The following is a 17,872-nucleotide window of genomic DNA, read 5'->3' as shown; positions in this document are numbered from 1 at the left end:
ATAAACAATATTTAACAAAAACTGATCGTATAATATAAAATAAATAGACATGATGAAGTTATTCTTGAAATCCTCACAAAGAAATCCGGAAAGGATCCTCGTCAAGATGAGAGAGTCTTAGTAGGGTTGCTCTGTGGGACCTTGTTACATGCAGTTTCAGACCTTCTACAGTAATTCATACGGTGAGGTTATGAGAAATTAGGCCGTCGATTAATTTACGAGTCGTGGCCACTACCGAATTCATGAAATTCATATATTAGGCTTAATGATTGAACTCTCGTTGATTGGATTCAAGTTTTATGGTTCTTTGTGAGAGTTTGCTTCAAATTTATTGAAATCAAAATTTTCAACTCACAATAAAAAATCAATTTCTTCTCAATCTAATTTCTCCAATTTTAATTACGTTTATGACAATGAGCTACGAATGGGACGCGGATGCCGCATAAACTCTAATCCAGTGTGGAAGAGCTGAGTGTGATGACCTACCAAGATCTTTTACCTACCAAGACACATGTCTCCATATACCAATGGAGCTTAATGCTTGGATTAAAGTAAAGCTTCATCAGCGAAGTGTTTTTTTTTTAAGAAACAATTCACTGAAACATGGTCAAATTTGAGAAACTTTTCCTCATGGAACTCGACTTTAATATCATTTTTTCTTATGAAATTCAAATTTCGCCATTTAATACGAACTCGAAATTTGCTCTACTTTGATGGGATTCCATTTATTCAACTAAAATAAGGTCAAATTTGCGACGAGGAAAGATTCCATCATATTTTTATAAGGTTGCACAATTTAATCAAAGACTCCTATCCTTTTTTCTCTGCATACGGACACAATTCTGTCAACGTCCAAACCAAATGGGTCAATTATTTATACATGCTTTCAAAGCCACCTCACTCGTAATTTAAAAAGGTTAGCGTTTTGCTCGTGTATTCCAATATTTTTGGTAGGTAAGCAAGTGGTAGGAGAACGGCTGGTGAACGATGCCCACAAGTGCTTTCTTCCAAGGCTCTACCAATCGAATCAATCTGATAAGTGCTTTTATAGTTTATTGGACGGCTGAGATTTGCAGTTCACATGTTTTCCCACATTGGTGGGACACGCCACCAATATATACAGGTCAGAAAAAGCAGATTCAACAGAGAAAAATCGTAGGAGCAGAGCTGCAGAAGAAAAGATAAGATGGGGGTGATCAAGGCAGCTGCAGGAGATGCAATTTTGACCTCCATGTGGGTGTTCTGTGCACCCAGCATGGGAGTTTTCACATCCATCATAGCCTCGTTTCTTGGCATCCAAGCTAGGTCTTTGCCAGGTCTTTTCATCACCACAATAATTTCCACAGTTCTGATTTTAACAATCAGCTTGATAGGCAAGCTCTTGGGTGGTGCCAGCTTCAACCCCTCCACCACCGCCAGTTTCTACGCTGCCGGCCTCAACCCGGGAACTTCTCTCCTCTCCATGGCAGTTCGGTTCCCAGCTCAAGCGGCCGGCGGCGTAGGTGGCGCCAAGGCAATTTTACAAGTGATGCCAAATAAGTACAAGCACATGCTTAGAGGGCCTTCTTTGAAAGTGGATTTGTATACTGGTATTATAGCTGAGGGGGTGATGACTTGTGTTCTTTGCTTTGCTTTGCTTGTGATTATGCTGAGAGGGCCTAGAAATCCAATTGTGAAGATATGGATGCTTTCAATCGCGACGATTGGATTGGTGGTTGCCGGAAATGGGTACACAGGACCTTCCATGAACCCTGCCAATGCTTTTGGGTGGGCGTATGTAAATAATTGGCACAACAGTTGGGAGCTTTTCTTGGTTTATTGGATTGGCCCCTTTGTTGGAGCAACTGTAGCTGCTTTGGTTTTTAGGGTTTTGTTCCCCCCACCAGTACCAAAGGAAAAGAAAGCTTGAAAAAGAAAAGAACATTAGGTTAATGCGTATATTAGATTCAATAGTTATGGTGTTTGTGATTCTCTTCTCTTTCTCTTACGAATGAAATGATTTACAGTTGTGAATTTTAGGATTCATTTTGTAGATTTAATGATTATGAAGCCCTTCGGTGTTGATACTGATTTCGTTGCTCATTTCTTAGCGATTTGCATTCCAAACTAAATATTTTACAATTCAACACAAGCAAAATATTAAACCAATTTGCTTTGGTTTTGAAGCAAATAAATAAACTGTATTGTAACCCAACTAAAGGGCTTGCATCACATGCAAGGGCCTTGTCTTGGGTTTGGTCTGACGCAGCCTGTGTCCTTTCTCTTTGCATTTTCTTCTGGCTGGCTATTGCAAAATCTAACTATATCGTTAGAAACTAGAGCTCAAAGACTAATAGAAATTATAGAGACAAAAAATTTGATTCGTGACATTAATAAATAGGCAATTGGTTAAAATGATTAAAAGATCTCGTGTGTGTGTATATATATATCAATGAATTTCACCTTTGTGTTTAGAGGAGTTGTAAACAGAAGGCATGAGGAAAGAGACATTCCCTTTTCCTTTCTCCTCTCCTTTCTTTCCTAAGATTTCTATACATATGTATGCATCTTTCCTAAGATATATATATATATATATATATATATATATATATACATACATATATATATATATATATGTATATATATGCAACTTGTTTAGAAAGGCACAAGATGCACAACTTACAAAGTGATCATCTCTCACTTAAAAGATTGGAACACAGAGTTATCCACATTAAACCATCAAATCAAAGAGAAATTCTTTAAGAATGGAAGCACATAATTATGCTTGATCAACTTGAATTTCCCCCCAGATTCCTTCAGGATGAAGTGATCCAGCATCCTTTCGCTTTGCATCCCTTTGCGTCTTTTAGGGTCGCTTTTTTGGCATATTAAACCAAACTACAGCATCAGAAACGTTTCTGATAAATTCTCTACAGACGTACAGAATTAATTCATGGCATTGACAAATCTAAAAGGATTTGTGTACAAATACAAATGCTGCAGCATGATTCCCATCTATCTCATTGCAGGTGTTTGAGTTAATATTTGAACATTGGGCTACAAGTGTAAGAAAGCCCAGAGATGCCAATTAAAAGAAGATTTGCCCGAAGCCCAGCACCACGTCCAGAGATAAATTGGCGCCTCCCCATTAATGCATAGACTATGTGCCTATGATATAAATGACAAGTGATGGAGACTAACTCACAATCAGCCAAAAAACAATTTTCAGTGGCAATACAAGTAAAAAACTGATGACTCACTACGCTTCAGATGCTTTCGGGTAAGAACAAAGTCACAGCAGTCGGGCTAATTGGCCTATAAAAGGAGGAAGAGGCCCCAAAGATAAGGACACTTAACCGATCAAACAAACAAACAAACATACAAACTCTGCTCTCAAGCCAGATTTGCACCCAAAAACTGAAATCAACCCACATTTAGTCATTTTTAGCGACAATCTATCTTTCTCTCTAGTTTAAAGCTCTGATATCTCCCTTAGTGGCGTAGTATCGATTCCCTTGTGTAAACCTATTTACCATCCATCCCTTTTTAGCATACAAACCCATGTAATCATAAAGAGAAGTGACTGCAAGAAGTTCAACCTTGACATACTAGGTGAAATATTGCCCAAAGCTCTTTGTTTGTTCTCTAAATTTGTAGATCTATTACGTAATGCATTCCCCAGTATGTATTCAAGTCATGTCCACCTGTTGTCTACTTTAAGAGTCCCATTTGCATCTGGATCTGGTTAGTTTAATGGATAGACTATCATTAAAATCAATCAAGAACCAAACAAGTGGCTAAATGGCTTAAAGGAGATTCGAACTCCCTGCTACATCTGCTATACTGAGATAGCAGTGGCATGCCTAGCACTCAATTAGTTTTGATTGCGAGCCTCAAGGCCTACACCTAAGGCCCAAGGAGATCCGAACTCCCTTCTACATCTGCTATACTGAGATAACAGTGGCATGCCTAGCACTCAATTAGTTTTGATTGCGAGCCTCAAGGCCTACACCTAAGGCCCAAGGAGATCCGAACTCCCTGCTACATCTGCTATACTGAGATAGCAGTGGTATGCCTAACACTCAATTAGTTTTGATTGCGAGCCTCAAGACCTACACCTAAAGCCCCACAAAGGCACCTTTCAGAACTAACTCTGTCATCTTCTTGCAGCACATCAGAAAGCAAGAACCTGACTACACATCCAAAGTGCCAATCCCTTAGGGAGCTGTGCTGAGTTCCAATGAGCCCTCTCTGGAGAAATCTTCGCCCGAACAGCAGACATTAATGCAAAGAAGTTACCATGGAAAAGGAAAACGAAACCCAAGTTGGATGGAGAGTTTTATTTTTGTTCTATATATTTGAATGACTAAATAATCTCCGATTTGAAATGAGTATTATTGATATTTATATACTTTAATAAGAAGATTCAGGATATTCAAAACTTGAAAGGAAAGCCACCTAGCTCGCTTTATTAAACATTGGAAATTATAGGAAATCCAAAATCAGCAAACTAAAGCATAAAATCAAACAGATTATTGTTGCTCACAAAATCAAATAAAATTGGAAATATACAAACTGCCACCAATGTTTTTCAAAGTTGAGGAAAAATAATAGGGGTAGACTGTGTGATCAAGTGCACTATTACACATGAACAGAAAATACTTGAAGTTGCCAAGGGGAACTCGTCAGCAGAACAAAATAGAAACTCCCTAGAGAGAGAAAGAGAGAGATCCTAGTGTTCCATACCAGAAGATCCATGTGGAATTGATCATGACCGTGATGATGATTGACGGTCATGATCATAGGGGGGGGTCAACAAAAAGAGGACAATGTAAACTGCCATTCTTGCTTTGCATGTTCCATGTGATGGTCAGGTCACCATCTGGCTTGAACTTGGCCAACTTGATCTGATCATGAGTGTGTACCATCTGCCCTTCATCCAAGTCAACAAGTGATTCTTCCAAAGCCTATTTTATTTATCAAAATAGAACATCAAATAATTAATTAATAGATAGCAAAAATCCAAATTATAAAGTACTTAAATCATGTTAATTTTATTCCAACGATATTCTATTTAATCTGATCTAAACTATGGACATATTAATTTGAATTTAGATGCAAACGAATGAGCCTAGTGTTTTAGTCAACTTGGATACGATCAGGAATACAATGCTTAAACTATGTTGTAATATCTTATTACCTGGCAAATGTGGTACCAATAAGTGAAGAGCAAACCCAACCATGGTGCAGATGGGTACTCTAACTTGGGAAAATTCTCATTGAAATGGGGGAGCTTTGACTCTTGTTTAACTTCGACGTCTCCTATTTTTAGTCCACACTCCTTGCCCATATTTACTTCCTCCGGCCACCTTCTCCCTTCCCTTTCATCCTGACAGAACAATAGTAGTGGCATAATAATATTGCCTGACTTGAACATTACAGTCGACAGAAATTCTTGAGGAAAATGCACAGTAACTGCAACCATATCCATGGCTTGAACTTGAAGGCATTTCCAATAAATTGGTGCAGTATGTCTTGGCTGCCCAGGATTGTTATTTGCTGGTTCCATTTCAACAGTAAGCTGCCAATTACATCCAAGCCTTGAAATGAAGCCACATTCAAGTCCTCATCAACAAGAACACTGCTACCAGAAATCGGGTTTAAGATATCGAACGGGGCAACCATTTTGTGCAAATTCAATCACCCCGTGACATCCTCGGCTCCCCTGAACAAATTACATATGCATATTTGTAATCACATGACAATTTTCCACAAGCCCATTGGAACAATGTATGTTGGAGACTATATAATGAATGGCAAAAAGGAAGAAATATATAGTATTACATTTTAAAACCAGAATTAGACTATAATGTAATAATATGAAGGATTATTTTAGAAGCCTTGAAAGATCACTGGCCTCTAATTATAATATATAATGAAAACATTATTAAGTGAACACTTTTTTTCTAGTAAAAAAGTAGCACTCCGAATACGAGATCAAATAAAACACACAAGAAAACAACAAGAACCCAGATAGATTGTGCATAACGGACAAAAAGCAACAAGGAGATTTGATCTGGCACGAATATATACATATATACATACATGCATATGCGCGCGCGTGCGCACACACACACACTAGAGGCAGATCCACTCTTGGACCACCAGACGTCCAAAGAAGCGTCTGTGAAAATCTATAAGGACCACCCAACGGATTGAACATGTGATGGAAGAGAGAAGACCACCATGGCTTTGCTATTTTTGAATCTTGGTTACAACAAAGAAGAAAGACTTTTTCTCTTCATTTCCAACCTACCAACTCTCACTTTTTTTATTTTTTTTATTTTTTAAATTGTTGTCTATGCCAGCCTAGCATTTCAATTAACAAATGTAATACTTAATCAATATTTTTATACCATATGTTTGACACCGTTATTTTTTTTTTAATTCCTATAAATTCATACGACCTCTAAAATGTATTTCATAATGTATTATGAACTTGTAGTCGCTTGCACTTTCATCATCAAATTCATTAAATTACTAAAGCAAAAATTCTATTTTTTTGTATGTTCTAATGTTGAATAATAAACCTCAAATTCTCAATACAAGTATAGTTTTTTTTGTAAGTGTAAATATGCATTTACTTGTGTATATGATGTATAGTAAGTTTATTTAAATCTACCTAGTCAACCTAGTATGTTGCCTAGACCCCGTCTAGGTGCATAGGCGTCCCAGTTCGCCGCTGGACTAGCACCTAATGTCCCTTGGTTAGGACTACCCAAAGTTAGAATCCTGGATCCATCACTGCACACACATATATATGTAGAGAGAGAGAGAGAGAGAGAGAGAGAGAGAGAGAGAGAGAGAGAGAGAGAGAGAGAGAGAGGAAGAAAGCGTACCATGGAGCTCAAGGAAAGAGGTTGAAGAAGAATGAGAGGTAGTTATAAGCAGGAGCAGTTTGAGATCGAGAAGCTTTCAGCAAAGGCCATGATACATATCAGGAACAATGTTCTGAAATCCCTCGATCGCGCACACCGCATGCATACACCAACTCTCTCTTTTTTTGTGACGTCTAATTTGACCATGAACAAGGTTTAAATAATAATTAGCACAGAAACTGGCGTGGAGATGGGCTTGGCGTCAATCATGTTGGTTTTCTTTAGAAGATCCATAATATACTTAGACTAAGTGAGATACATAGCAGAAAGCGTGCGTGAAACCTCCATGCCCAAAAAATAATGTAATGGCCCAAGATCTTTCATTGCAAAGTGATGAACAAGCTGTTTTATGAACTGAGATAACTGAACACTGTTGTTACCTGTGATTAAAATATCATCAACATAAATTAATAGAAAAATGATGGTAGACCCGTCAAAATATGTAAAAAAAGATAAGTCTGCCTGTGAAGATGTGAATCCCAAGTCTTCAAGTTTATGCGAGAAACAGTGAAACCAAGCACGGGGTGCTTGTTTCAAGCCATATAAAGATTTTTGAAGGTGGCACACATGAGAGGGGAATTGAGGATCTATAAACCCCGTAGGCTGTCGCATGTAAACTTCCTCATTCAATGTCCCATGAAGAAAAGCATTATGAACATCAAGTTGACGAATATGCCGCTAAAAATGAAGAGCAATGGAAAGAATTAATCGAATAGTGGCATGAGTAACAACAGGATTGAAAGTCTCCCCAAAATCAATTCCCTCTTGCTGATGAAAGCCATTGGCAACAAGACGCGCTTTAAAGCGCTCAATAGAACCATCAGACCTCTTTTTGATATGATAGACCCATTTATTTGGCAACACATTCATTAAAGGCTCGTAAAGAACCAAAGTCCACGTCCTTGTGCGCTGTAAAGCGTTGAATTCATTTGCCATAGCCTGACGCCACTGTGGAAATTTATTGGCCTGTGAGAAACAAGATGGCTCAACCAAAGAACTGTTAACATCCGTGGTGCAAGCATATTTAGGATTAGGTTTACGAATGCCCTATTGACCACGCGTGATCATGCCATGAGTGGAGTGTGGAGTGTGTGATGCCATGTTTGTTGTTCCATTATTCAAGGGATTAGGTTGAGTGGTGGTGAGGGAATAAGGTCATCTCCAATCGAAGGGTCCAGAGGGCCAGAAGGCAGAAAATAGCCCGAAAATCGTCTCCAACCGAGGGCTAAACTAGAGGGCTGTGGAATCTGAGAGGGCCCCACGAAATCGGAGAGGGCTAGAGGGCTGGAGGGTTGCTTGCAAGCAACCAGCCAGCTAGCCCGGGGTTGGCCAGAAAATATAGCTTTCCTGTCGGTTATAACCGACATGATTGCTTAAAAAAAAATTTGAATACAACGGCTAGTCAACTAGCCGTTATATTCAATTTTTTTTTTTTTTTTTTGGTTTTTTGGGCCAATTTTTTTTTTTAAATTCTTAAAAATTCTAATTTTTTTTTCCTTATAAATACCTAAACCATTCATTAAATTTAAATTCTAATTTTTTTGGTTTTTTGGGCCAGTTATCGTTGTAGTTTTTAAATTTAAGTTGTTAGATTTGAATTTAAGTTGTTGTAGTTTTTAAATTTAAATAATAAATTATGTTTGGCCTTATGACCCTCGGTTGGAGACCGTTTTTTGTGGTAGGGCTAAAACGAGCCATTTGGCCCTCGGTTGGAGACGGAGGCAAATATGGCCATGTACTGTTCATTAAAATATTAATATCATGGAGAATCTTGGAGGGCCAGAGGGCTAAAACGAGCCCTCTGGCCAGCCCTCGATTGGAGATGGCCTAAGGTTCTAGGGTAGATGGAGGTAGGGTAAGAGTATGATGGGGAGCAGTGGTCAGTGGATGCGACAAGGGGGCAGGGCTAGGGGTTTGAATTTTTTGTGTGATATGTGGTAAAATATGTGGTGGGGTAAGTAGAGGGTTAGGTGGGATAATGAGAAATGGGTCAATAGTCAGGACATAGTCTGATGCATTGGAGGAGGACACGGGTGGAGTAGCAAGTTCTGTGTATGGAAAACACTTTTCATTAAATACAACATGACGAGACATGAAAGATTTTCCTGTGGAAGGATCATATCATTTGTAACCTTGATAATTTAAAGAATAACCTAAGAAAATGCATTGTTTGGATCGAAATTGGAGTTTATTAGCAGTGTATGGACGTAAATAAGGGAAACAAGCACAACCAAATATTTTGAGAAAATCATAATGTGGTGGTTTAGAAAATAATTTTTGGAAGGGAGAGATGCCATTTAAAATTTTTGTTGAAAGACGATTAATGAGATAGTTGGCGGTATGAAAGACATCGTCCCAGAAAGTTTGGGGAAGAGAAGCATGAGCAAGTATCGTTAAACTAGTTTCGACAATATGTCGATGTTTTCTCTCTGCAAGACCATTTTGCTCAGGATGATGTGGACAACTAAGGCGATGGTGAATTCCATTTTGGATAAAAAATTGCTTAAAAGAGGAATTGACAAACTCACCTCCACCATCAGATTGAAAAAAATTTGATTTTTGTGTCAAACATGGTTTCAACTTGTTTTTTAAATGCCACAAACGTCTGGAAAACTTCAGATTTTAACTTTAAGGGATAAAGCCATGCATAACGAGAAAAATCATTCACAAAGACAACATAATACTTGTAACCATTAATTGAATAAAAAGGGGAAATCCATACATCCGAATGTATTAATTCAAGAGGAGAAGAGGACATTGATGAAGACAAATTGAAAGGCAACTTATGACTTTTGCCCAAAGGACACGATGAACAAAAATCATAAGTTGCAGTACCAGTTTATGGTAATTTATTTTTAGAAATTAAACTACGTAAAATAGAAAAAGCTGGGTGACCTAGCCTAGAATGCCAAATGGCATCTGACACTCTAACACCAACGATGCTCCATTGTTGACCACATAAGAACTTGAAAACGGGTAAAAGCCATTTCTACTCCGGCCTTGTAAAAGCGTCCTCCCCGTTTGAAGGTCATGGACACGGTAGGAGGTGGGATATAATGTTAGTGAACAATTATTATCTTTGGTAAATTGATTAATGGAGATAACATTAGTAGAGGCATTTGGACAATGAAGGGTGTTAAGGAGAGTAAAAGAATGTTGGGTGTTTGAATATAGGAAGTACCAACGTGAGAAATTTGCAAACCTGATCCATTAACCACTCCATTGACATTATCAGTACTAGTGTATGGGCGTGGATTGGAAACCAAGGTCAAGTCATTTGTGATGGGTGCATTAGCTCCAGAATCAAAGAGCCAGTTTTGAAGACCAGATGGCGAGGCAGACGCTGAAGATGGTACCGCAGCAGCATAAGCTTGGACACGAGGAGCATGCACTCGTCCTTCATAGGCCATGTTTAGCCTATTGAAACAGTTGATAACGAAATGGCCATGATGATGACAGATTTGACATTGGATGTGGCCACCGGTGTGAACTGGAGGTGGATGGGCGCCTAAAACACCATCATAGCAGGACGAGGTTGATGAGGAAGCTGTCCTTGGGCGGGAGGCTGGGAAGCAAACTGACCACGGCCACCCTGAGGAGCTACACAACCACGGTGAGGACCTGAACGTCCCCGTCCAGCAGCAAGAGCAGTGGGTCCATGTTCGAACATAGTATGGAGCTTTTGACGTCGCTCAGCACCTAAAAGAAGGGCTTCCAGAGCACTGTAAGTAATAGCCTCATCCCGTGCTTGTGCAGAAGCAACGGTATTCTCAAAAGCAGGACCAACATTATTTAAAATAATGGCAACAAGATCAGAATCAGAGACAGGAGAACCAGATAGAGAAAGAGAGAGTATCAGCAAGATAATTTATACGGTCAAGAAACTCAGCAATAGATGAATCACCACGATGGGTATTCATAAGCTCACTACGCAGTTGGATAAGACAACCAGTAGATTGAGAGGCATACCTGTCACGTAAGCAAGTCCAAGCAGAATGTGAACTTGTCTTACCGATGAGAGATGCAAGAATAGTAGGATGAACTGAATTGTTGATCCATGAAAGCACCATGGCATCTTGCTGAATCCATGCATCGAATTCAGGATTAACTTCATCAGTGAGTGCACCCTCATCATCCTTCAAGAAGGGAGGAGGACATTTGTTGGTTCTATCGACAAAAGACACCAGATTCCTGCTGCGAAGCAAGGGCAACATTTGGGCATGCCACAAGGGATAGTTGGTACGGTCCAACTTTATGGTGAGAAAGTTGGAGACATTAGGAAGAGATGGAAGAACAGTGGGGTTGGAGGGATTAGAACTTGATGCCATTGAAAAAAAAAATTATAATAAAGCTTTCAGTCGTTAAACTTTTAGCTCTGAGATACCATAAAAGAGATTTGAAAACTGAAATGCAGTACTCGAATTGTGTAAGCTCAACTCGATACCCGAGTGAGTGTTCATTCATTCATATATATAGGATTACAATGGATCAGTTTGTTACATTCAAAAGATAAATACAAATATTTGAAAGTGTATCCAGAAGTATTTGAAAGTATGGATAATATCAGATAGGAGAGAGTTGTGTGGTTGATGGACTCTGGCGCTTCAATGTTGGAGATGAACTCAAACTCTTCTGTTGCAAATTGCAGGGGAAAGAATCAGTTTGAATATGTGCTGACGTGGACTGAGGAATATCTGAAGTGGGCTTATCAATATACACATTCACTAATTAACATTTTTTTGTCCCCAAGAAAAGGATAAGACCACATGACAGAATTTAAATTAGGGTTAGGATAGTATGGATGCTTGTAGTTCGAGGAGGTCCCTCAGTAAAGCCACAATAACTTAAACTGAGGATGTCAATATATAAAAGTTTGCCTCAATTATTGTGAATTAATGGACTTTGAAAAACCCCTCATACTTCTCTCAGCCTTTTTCTTTCTTTTTATAATCTTTTTCATTGAGACCTAAACTTCAATGTATGATATTTGCATCTCTCATTCTATTTCTTGAGAATAACTTATCTTTATTACATAAATTTTATCAATAAAACCATTCAATTTTTTAATCTTCATTCATTTAAAAAAAAAGAATTACATGTTCCAATCCATGAGCACACATCTAAGAACTCTGCAAAGTGGTGAAAAAGTAATCACGTCTTGAGGTTTGAAGAGCATGTGAACCAACCCAATTGGCCATGTGTTTTGTGAATGCTGCCTCCTCAATTATATATGGCATCGGCACCCGACGGCAAAAGCTAAGGCACTAGAGACTTTGTCTTCCATGTTTTTACTTTTCAGTTCAATTCTAGTGATGGAATAATTTTGTCTCTTTTTGTTTAGTAAATTCCACATCAGAAACATACTCATAATTTGGTCAGTTAAAAAGTGATTGTGTGGGCTTTAGTTTGCCGAGCTTAGTCACATGGACTTGTGACTCGATGTTGGGCCAATAAATGTTTTGAGTATCTCTACCAACATTTGAAATAGAAGTATTACTAAATCAAAAATTAGTTTGGTTGTATATGGCGACAAATGATGCCCCATGGTGCGTAGTCAACACATGCTATATATTGAGATGCCTAAGAGTGTTGAGGCCTTGAAGACGGGGCCTTGGGTCAGAGTAACCATTCATTCTCATTGCCAAGACATATATCAAACCCCAAAGCAGTCCAATCCATGCCGTGCAATCCAAGAAAAGAGTCCAGTTTTAGTCCACTCCAACGCACCATAACGCCCCCTCTGTATATAAATGTAGTAGCATATGTGAACTCCTAAAACATTTGGTTAAGTTCTTGATTCGCTCTGTTATTTTTGGGAGATTGCCGTAGGAAGACATTATAGTGTGGGGTATCTAACTTAAGGAGGTGTATTCAAGTGGAATTTTCTTGGATTGCATAGCACAGTTGCCATCGAAAATCAACTAATTACTAATTAGTTGTACAAATATCAATAAACACTCCAATTTCTTCTTATAAATGTAATTCCCCTTGAAAACGAACCCATAGTTAACTTGTGCACTTAATCATCGAATTCCTTGAGATTTTAGTTTGTCGAGCTTAGTAATGTGGGCTTCTGATACGAGGGCAATAAAGGTATTGAGGAAGATGAAAAACCTTAGGGCATGTGCCTTAGGAATATTATATGTAGAGTTAGCCCGTTAGGTTTGAGGGTGTGCCTTTCTAAACACAAAACGATTCACGAGAGTGCAAGTGGAAACTACACCCGTAACTGGGACTTGCCCATCTCGCTGGGCGGCATTGGCTTTCTAGAGCAATGGCTCTAGCAATGCATATATAATTGCGTAACATGGCTTACTATCTTCAGTTGCTCTCGTCTCAACACAGCACTCATTTTCTGTGTAGTTCTCACATTTTTAAGGGAAAATCGACAATATTATCAATAGAGGAAAGGATTATAATTTACAACCGAAAGACCAAAGACCCAAGTCGTAGAAGATTAGATGTACAAATAATCAATAGAATCACACAGAAAAAGACACAGAACACAAATATACATATATCTTCTTTGTTGGGTTTCATGATTTTCGAAAACTTCAAATACTTGGAAACATTTTCAGAATCAATCTCCGAATTCGATTCGAAAAGGGTTTTAGCAATCCAGGATGACACCTGAAATTTTGCTTGTAAAATCCTAACAGAAAGTAGTTAAAGAAATTTATAACTAATTAATCTAATTAAGCCTTGTAAAATCCTAACATTTGGTTATGTGCTTAATTTGCTTAGTTATTTTTGTGAGGTTGCAGTTCGAACACGTTGCAATGATGGGTCTGTAACTTAATTAAACCTGGTTTGGTACTGAGGTGATTTTGAAAAAAGCTGCTATCAAAAAAAGCTGGGAGCTATTTTTGTGTTTGGTAAACACTCAGCTTCAGCTTTTTTTCACAGTTTTGGGTGAAAAAAAGCAAAAACAAGAAGCTGCAAAACTCAGCTTTGAAAAACCGGTTTTTTTTCACATCTGTTTTACATAAAAGTTTATCAAACACTCTAATACTGCTTTTTTTTTTTTTTTTCAAAAGCATTTTTACAAAAAATTTTACCAAACACTCAGCTACTTTATTTCACATCTGCTTATTCTCACAGCACAGCAGAAGCAGCTTTTTTTCAAAGCACAGCAATACCAAACCAGCTAGTTGGCTCAAAAATTTTTTTTTTTTTTTGCAATTTGTTTCGAAAGTTGGATTGGAGGCAGGCAGGCCGACAATTGGTTTGAGGCTCTCATATACACAGTTGACTCTATTTGCTTAGTTTTCTTGGATGATATTCATGTACTTAATAGGCTAGCTCTCGAGTAATCTCTAATGGTCAATTTTGGTCTGATTTTTAACCTAGGTTACCAACAAAAACAAAAGTTGATGTGGAAGAACAGATCGATGATTAGCTTGGACATTGCGCACATCTGACAACAAAGTACACGTGTTACAGATTTGAGCTCCAATTTGGACAATGATCTGTCGTTTCAAAAAAATGACATCACGAGTGTAGCACTTCTCTAAGCCGTGACATATGACCTTTTATGTTGAATTTCAATGTTTACTAGGTTAACATCATTCTAAGTTTTGATGATATTTTTGGTATTTTGATATTTTGTTTCTATTAGGATTCCAAACAATCCTAGTGTTGAAGTATACTTTATATGGTGTTAGGTTGTCATACTATTCAATCTTAAATTTTGACATTTTTCTCATGCCTTCTAATGGTTTCTTATAGCACGATGCGTCAAAAGTTATGCATGCATGACAGAATTCCATATGGCTCCATTTTTCTTAATTCCTTAGATTTCATAATAAGAACACAATAATTGTTTACTGGACTAATCTGTCCCAAGATATGTTGTAACAAGGGACTCAAGATGCAGAATTGGGTACATGTACAGAACAAAGTTAATTAACCTAATTTGCATAGTCTAGCTTAAACTACCCTATGTCTGTATGCTCTGTATAACAGCATGGCCAAACTATATATCTAGGTAGTTTGATCATGTTGTTGTCTAGATAACCAGTTGGACATACAATGATGCTAAGTGCAGAGAATTTTCTGTTCTTGGACAACATTTTCCATAATATATTTTGGGGTTGTACCTACTCACCTACCTCTAGAAATCACCACATACTTGGATTTCGCTTTAAGACTTAATTTGGTATGTGGGAGCCAAGTCCTTGGAAAAGTTGGTCCAATATATGAGTAGAAGGTAACAATAATTTTTTTGTTTTTTTTTAACGAACGATTGTATCTACACTAAAGGGGTGGAGGGAGTGGGCTAAGCCTCACAATGAGTTATGAATAATATGATTCAAACTTGCATTTGGTGAGAATCGAACATAGGACCTCTCACTTACAAATAAAAAGGAATATCATTAGAATAATAATTACGATCTCCTAATTTCATTTTAACTTATAAATGATTAGAATTTGTATATATGCTTCTAGATCATCTAGAGGCTACTTTTTAGCTTAATTGGGATTCCACGGGTGCGTTGCAAGAAAATTTTTGTCATGCTTAACATCAAATATGTGATGCCGACTCATCTAGAAGTGTTTTTAAAATCACTGAAAATGCTTTTGGCGAATACGTTTTTAGACCCCAAAAACACTTGAAATGCATCTTGAAAGAAGCACCAGTTATATGTGCTGCAGATGCTTTTGGTGAATGCATTTTTGAGTTCCAAACGCTTTAACCTAAATATGTACTATAAGTACTTTTTAAAAGATTTATTTGCACTTTTACTAAAAATTGGTTACTTTCTTCAAAAGTTTTTTCAGTCATATAAAAATATTTCCAAACACACTTGCAAGCAAGGATTTTTTTCTCTTTGACATACTTAGCTATAACTGAGAGTATATTCCATGCTAATATAACATTTATCCTGTGAATGAGTGTTATACTTATTTAAAGAGACATATTTCGATTACATGCAAGAATTTCTCCTATTTCACAACAAATAATGAATAGCCCTACGTGGAGTCTCTGCCGACTGGTTAAGGGATAAGCACTAAGCAGAAAATAAATTAGGGATATATGAGTCAAAATATTGCCAAATTGGCAATACGTACATAAACACAAAAACCGTTTCAAGTTGGCACAGTTGAGTTTTATGAGCCTTCGGCTTTTGCTTCCGTTTAGGCAGCAGGTGATGTGGGCGAGATGCCAAAAGCTAGCTAATAAGTCAAAACAGAAGAAAGGAGATAAATGCATCAAACTGGCCGTTTTTGTCTATAAAAGCATCTTTTAAGAGAGAGCGAGCTGCAGTTGGGAATTTCAGTAGTTATGGAGGAAGAAGACGCACGCACAGAAGAAAGTCTGGTTCAATTTCTAGGTTTTGATGGAGAAAGTTGTGAATACATAACAAAGGTATTGGCGCGCCTCAATTTGAATGAGTGGCTAATATCGGAGACTTAGCCATACGATTCTGATTGAGCCGCGTCAATATCTCCTTTTGCATCTTTCTCCATCCATCCTTTCAACTCGTCATCAGATATTCATGGTATGTTGTTCTTGATCAAAACCCCCCTTCCTTCTTTTATTCCTAAAGCCTCAATTTCTCCCTGGGTGTTATTAGAAACCCTATGATTTAAGCGCTAATTTTTCTTTTAATTGATTCTCTCTGGGTTCTATTAGAAATAGTCTTTTGTGTTAAGATATAATTGTACATCCATGCATGCTTCCTATTAGATCCATATATATACCTTCTATATATCAAACCAATTAGGCAAAGAAAATTGGAAAGAAACTTGAAATGATCATAACATATATGCGTATATCATCAGCTCCTCCCCGCTAGCTAGGGTTTGCTGCTGACTGGGGATACCATATGTCTGAGAGAGAGAGAGAGAGAGAGAGAGAGAGAGAGAGAGAGAGAGATAATTATTTGGAAATCGGAAAGGTGCTGAAAAAAGCATGATGATGTAGGTGACAGTCATTCAAGAGAGTAGGTAGAAAATTAAGGGCAGATGCTCCAGGTCGGGCCATGCCCTTCTCTCCCACTATATCATTGTATATTCAATTATCTAGGAAGAAAGATCCTTCCAGATTTTTGAAACAGAAAAACAAATAAATTATAAAAACAAAAGAAAGAGAAGAAAGCACGTTCATACTTGCTTTAACACAAATGAGATATCAAATTAGTATTTTATGTATATGTTAAATAAAATAAATCCGGCAGGAACCTTGAAGCGGGAGCAATGCTTCAAAATTGCTTAAATTTTAAGATCGTGTAATCAACTCATCATACACGCATGATCTTTGTGCTTGGGTTCATATATTATCCAACACACACAAAAAATATATATATATATATATAGTAGGATTTTTTTATTATTTATTATTTATTATTTATTTTTGGGTTGAGAAATTGACTAGTTTGCAATTTAGCTTATTTTTATGCATGTTAGTTAGAGTATTTTGGTATTTTATGTCTTAGGATTTTCTAGTGAGATAAGGATTATGATTCCTTTCATATTTTATGTTATGGTTAGATAACTTAGATTGCTTTCCTGTTTGTTTCCGAATTAGGGGCATGTTTACTTAAAGATATAAGAGAAGGAATGGGAGAACTTAGAAATAGGGGAAAGTAAGGAAATAAAGGGCTAAATTGATCTGATTATTAAAGTTTAGGTATTTGATTACTGATTTCATGGAAAAACTAGCATTTTTCTTATTTCACATGTTATTAAACACATGAGTAAAATTAAGAAGTTAAATGATTCTCATACATATACTTTAGTAAATGCAAGGAACTCAAGAACCAAAATGAATTCAATTCCTATTCCTTGTAACATGCACTAGGTGTTAATATCCTCTTGTAACTCAATATAATTTAAGTTTGATAAGATGTCTTTTCACGTTATGTAGTAGGTTTGGAATAATAATACGAGTTTGTATTAAGCTAATTCTTTGATTTTCTGTTGCTTTCCGTAGCATGTTAAAACCTATGTTT

General features: G+C 37.4%; 1 protein-coding gene and 1 pseudogene across 2 annotated transcripts; one reads left to right on the top strand and one right to left on the bottom strand.

The window, feature by feature from the left end:
• The first annotated feature begins 1,128 nt into the window (after positions 1–1,128).
• Positions 1,129–2,013, top strand: LOC137708586 (aquaporin SIP1-1). Its single transcript, XM_068447699.2, has one exon. The coding sequence runs from the start codon at positions 1,187–1,189 to the stop codon at positions 1,907–1,909; it is 723 nt and encodes a 240-aa protein (XP_068303800.2). The 5' UTR covers positions 1,129–1,186; the 3' UTR covers positions 1,910–2,013.
• Positions 2,014–4,652: 2,639 nt separating this feature from the next.
• On the bottom strand, positions 4,653–7,000 carry LOC148689333 (5'-adenylylsulfate reductase 1, chloroplastic-like; annotated as a pseudogene). Its single transcript, XR_015958420.1, has 3 exons — positions 6,879–7,000; positions 5,180–5,704; positions 4,653–4,946 (listed from the first exon to the last, which is right to left on the bottom strand). The product of XR_015958420.1 is annotated as a 5'-adenylylsulfate reductase 1, chloroplastic-like (transcript).
• Between the last annotated feature and the right edge of the window lie 10,872 nt (positions 7,001–17,872).

This window comes from Pyrus communis, chromosome 17 (assembly GCF_041283825.1).
Source record: "Pyrus communis isolate YQ-2024b chromosome 17, ASM4128382v1, whole genome shotgun sequence".
Classification (NCBI taxonomy): Eukaryota; Viridiplantae; Streptophyta; class Magnoliopsida; order Rosales; family Rosaceae; genus Pyrus; species Pyrus communis.
The sequence above is the reverse complement of the archived record's forward strand: the minus strand, read 5'-3'. Positions and strand labels throughout refer to the sequence as shown.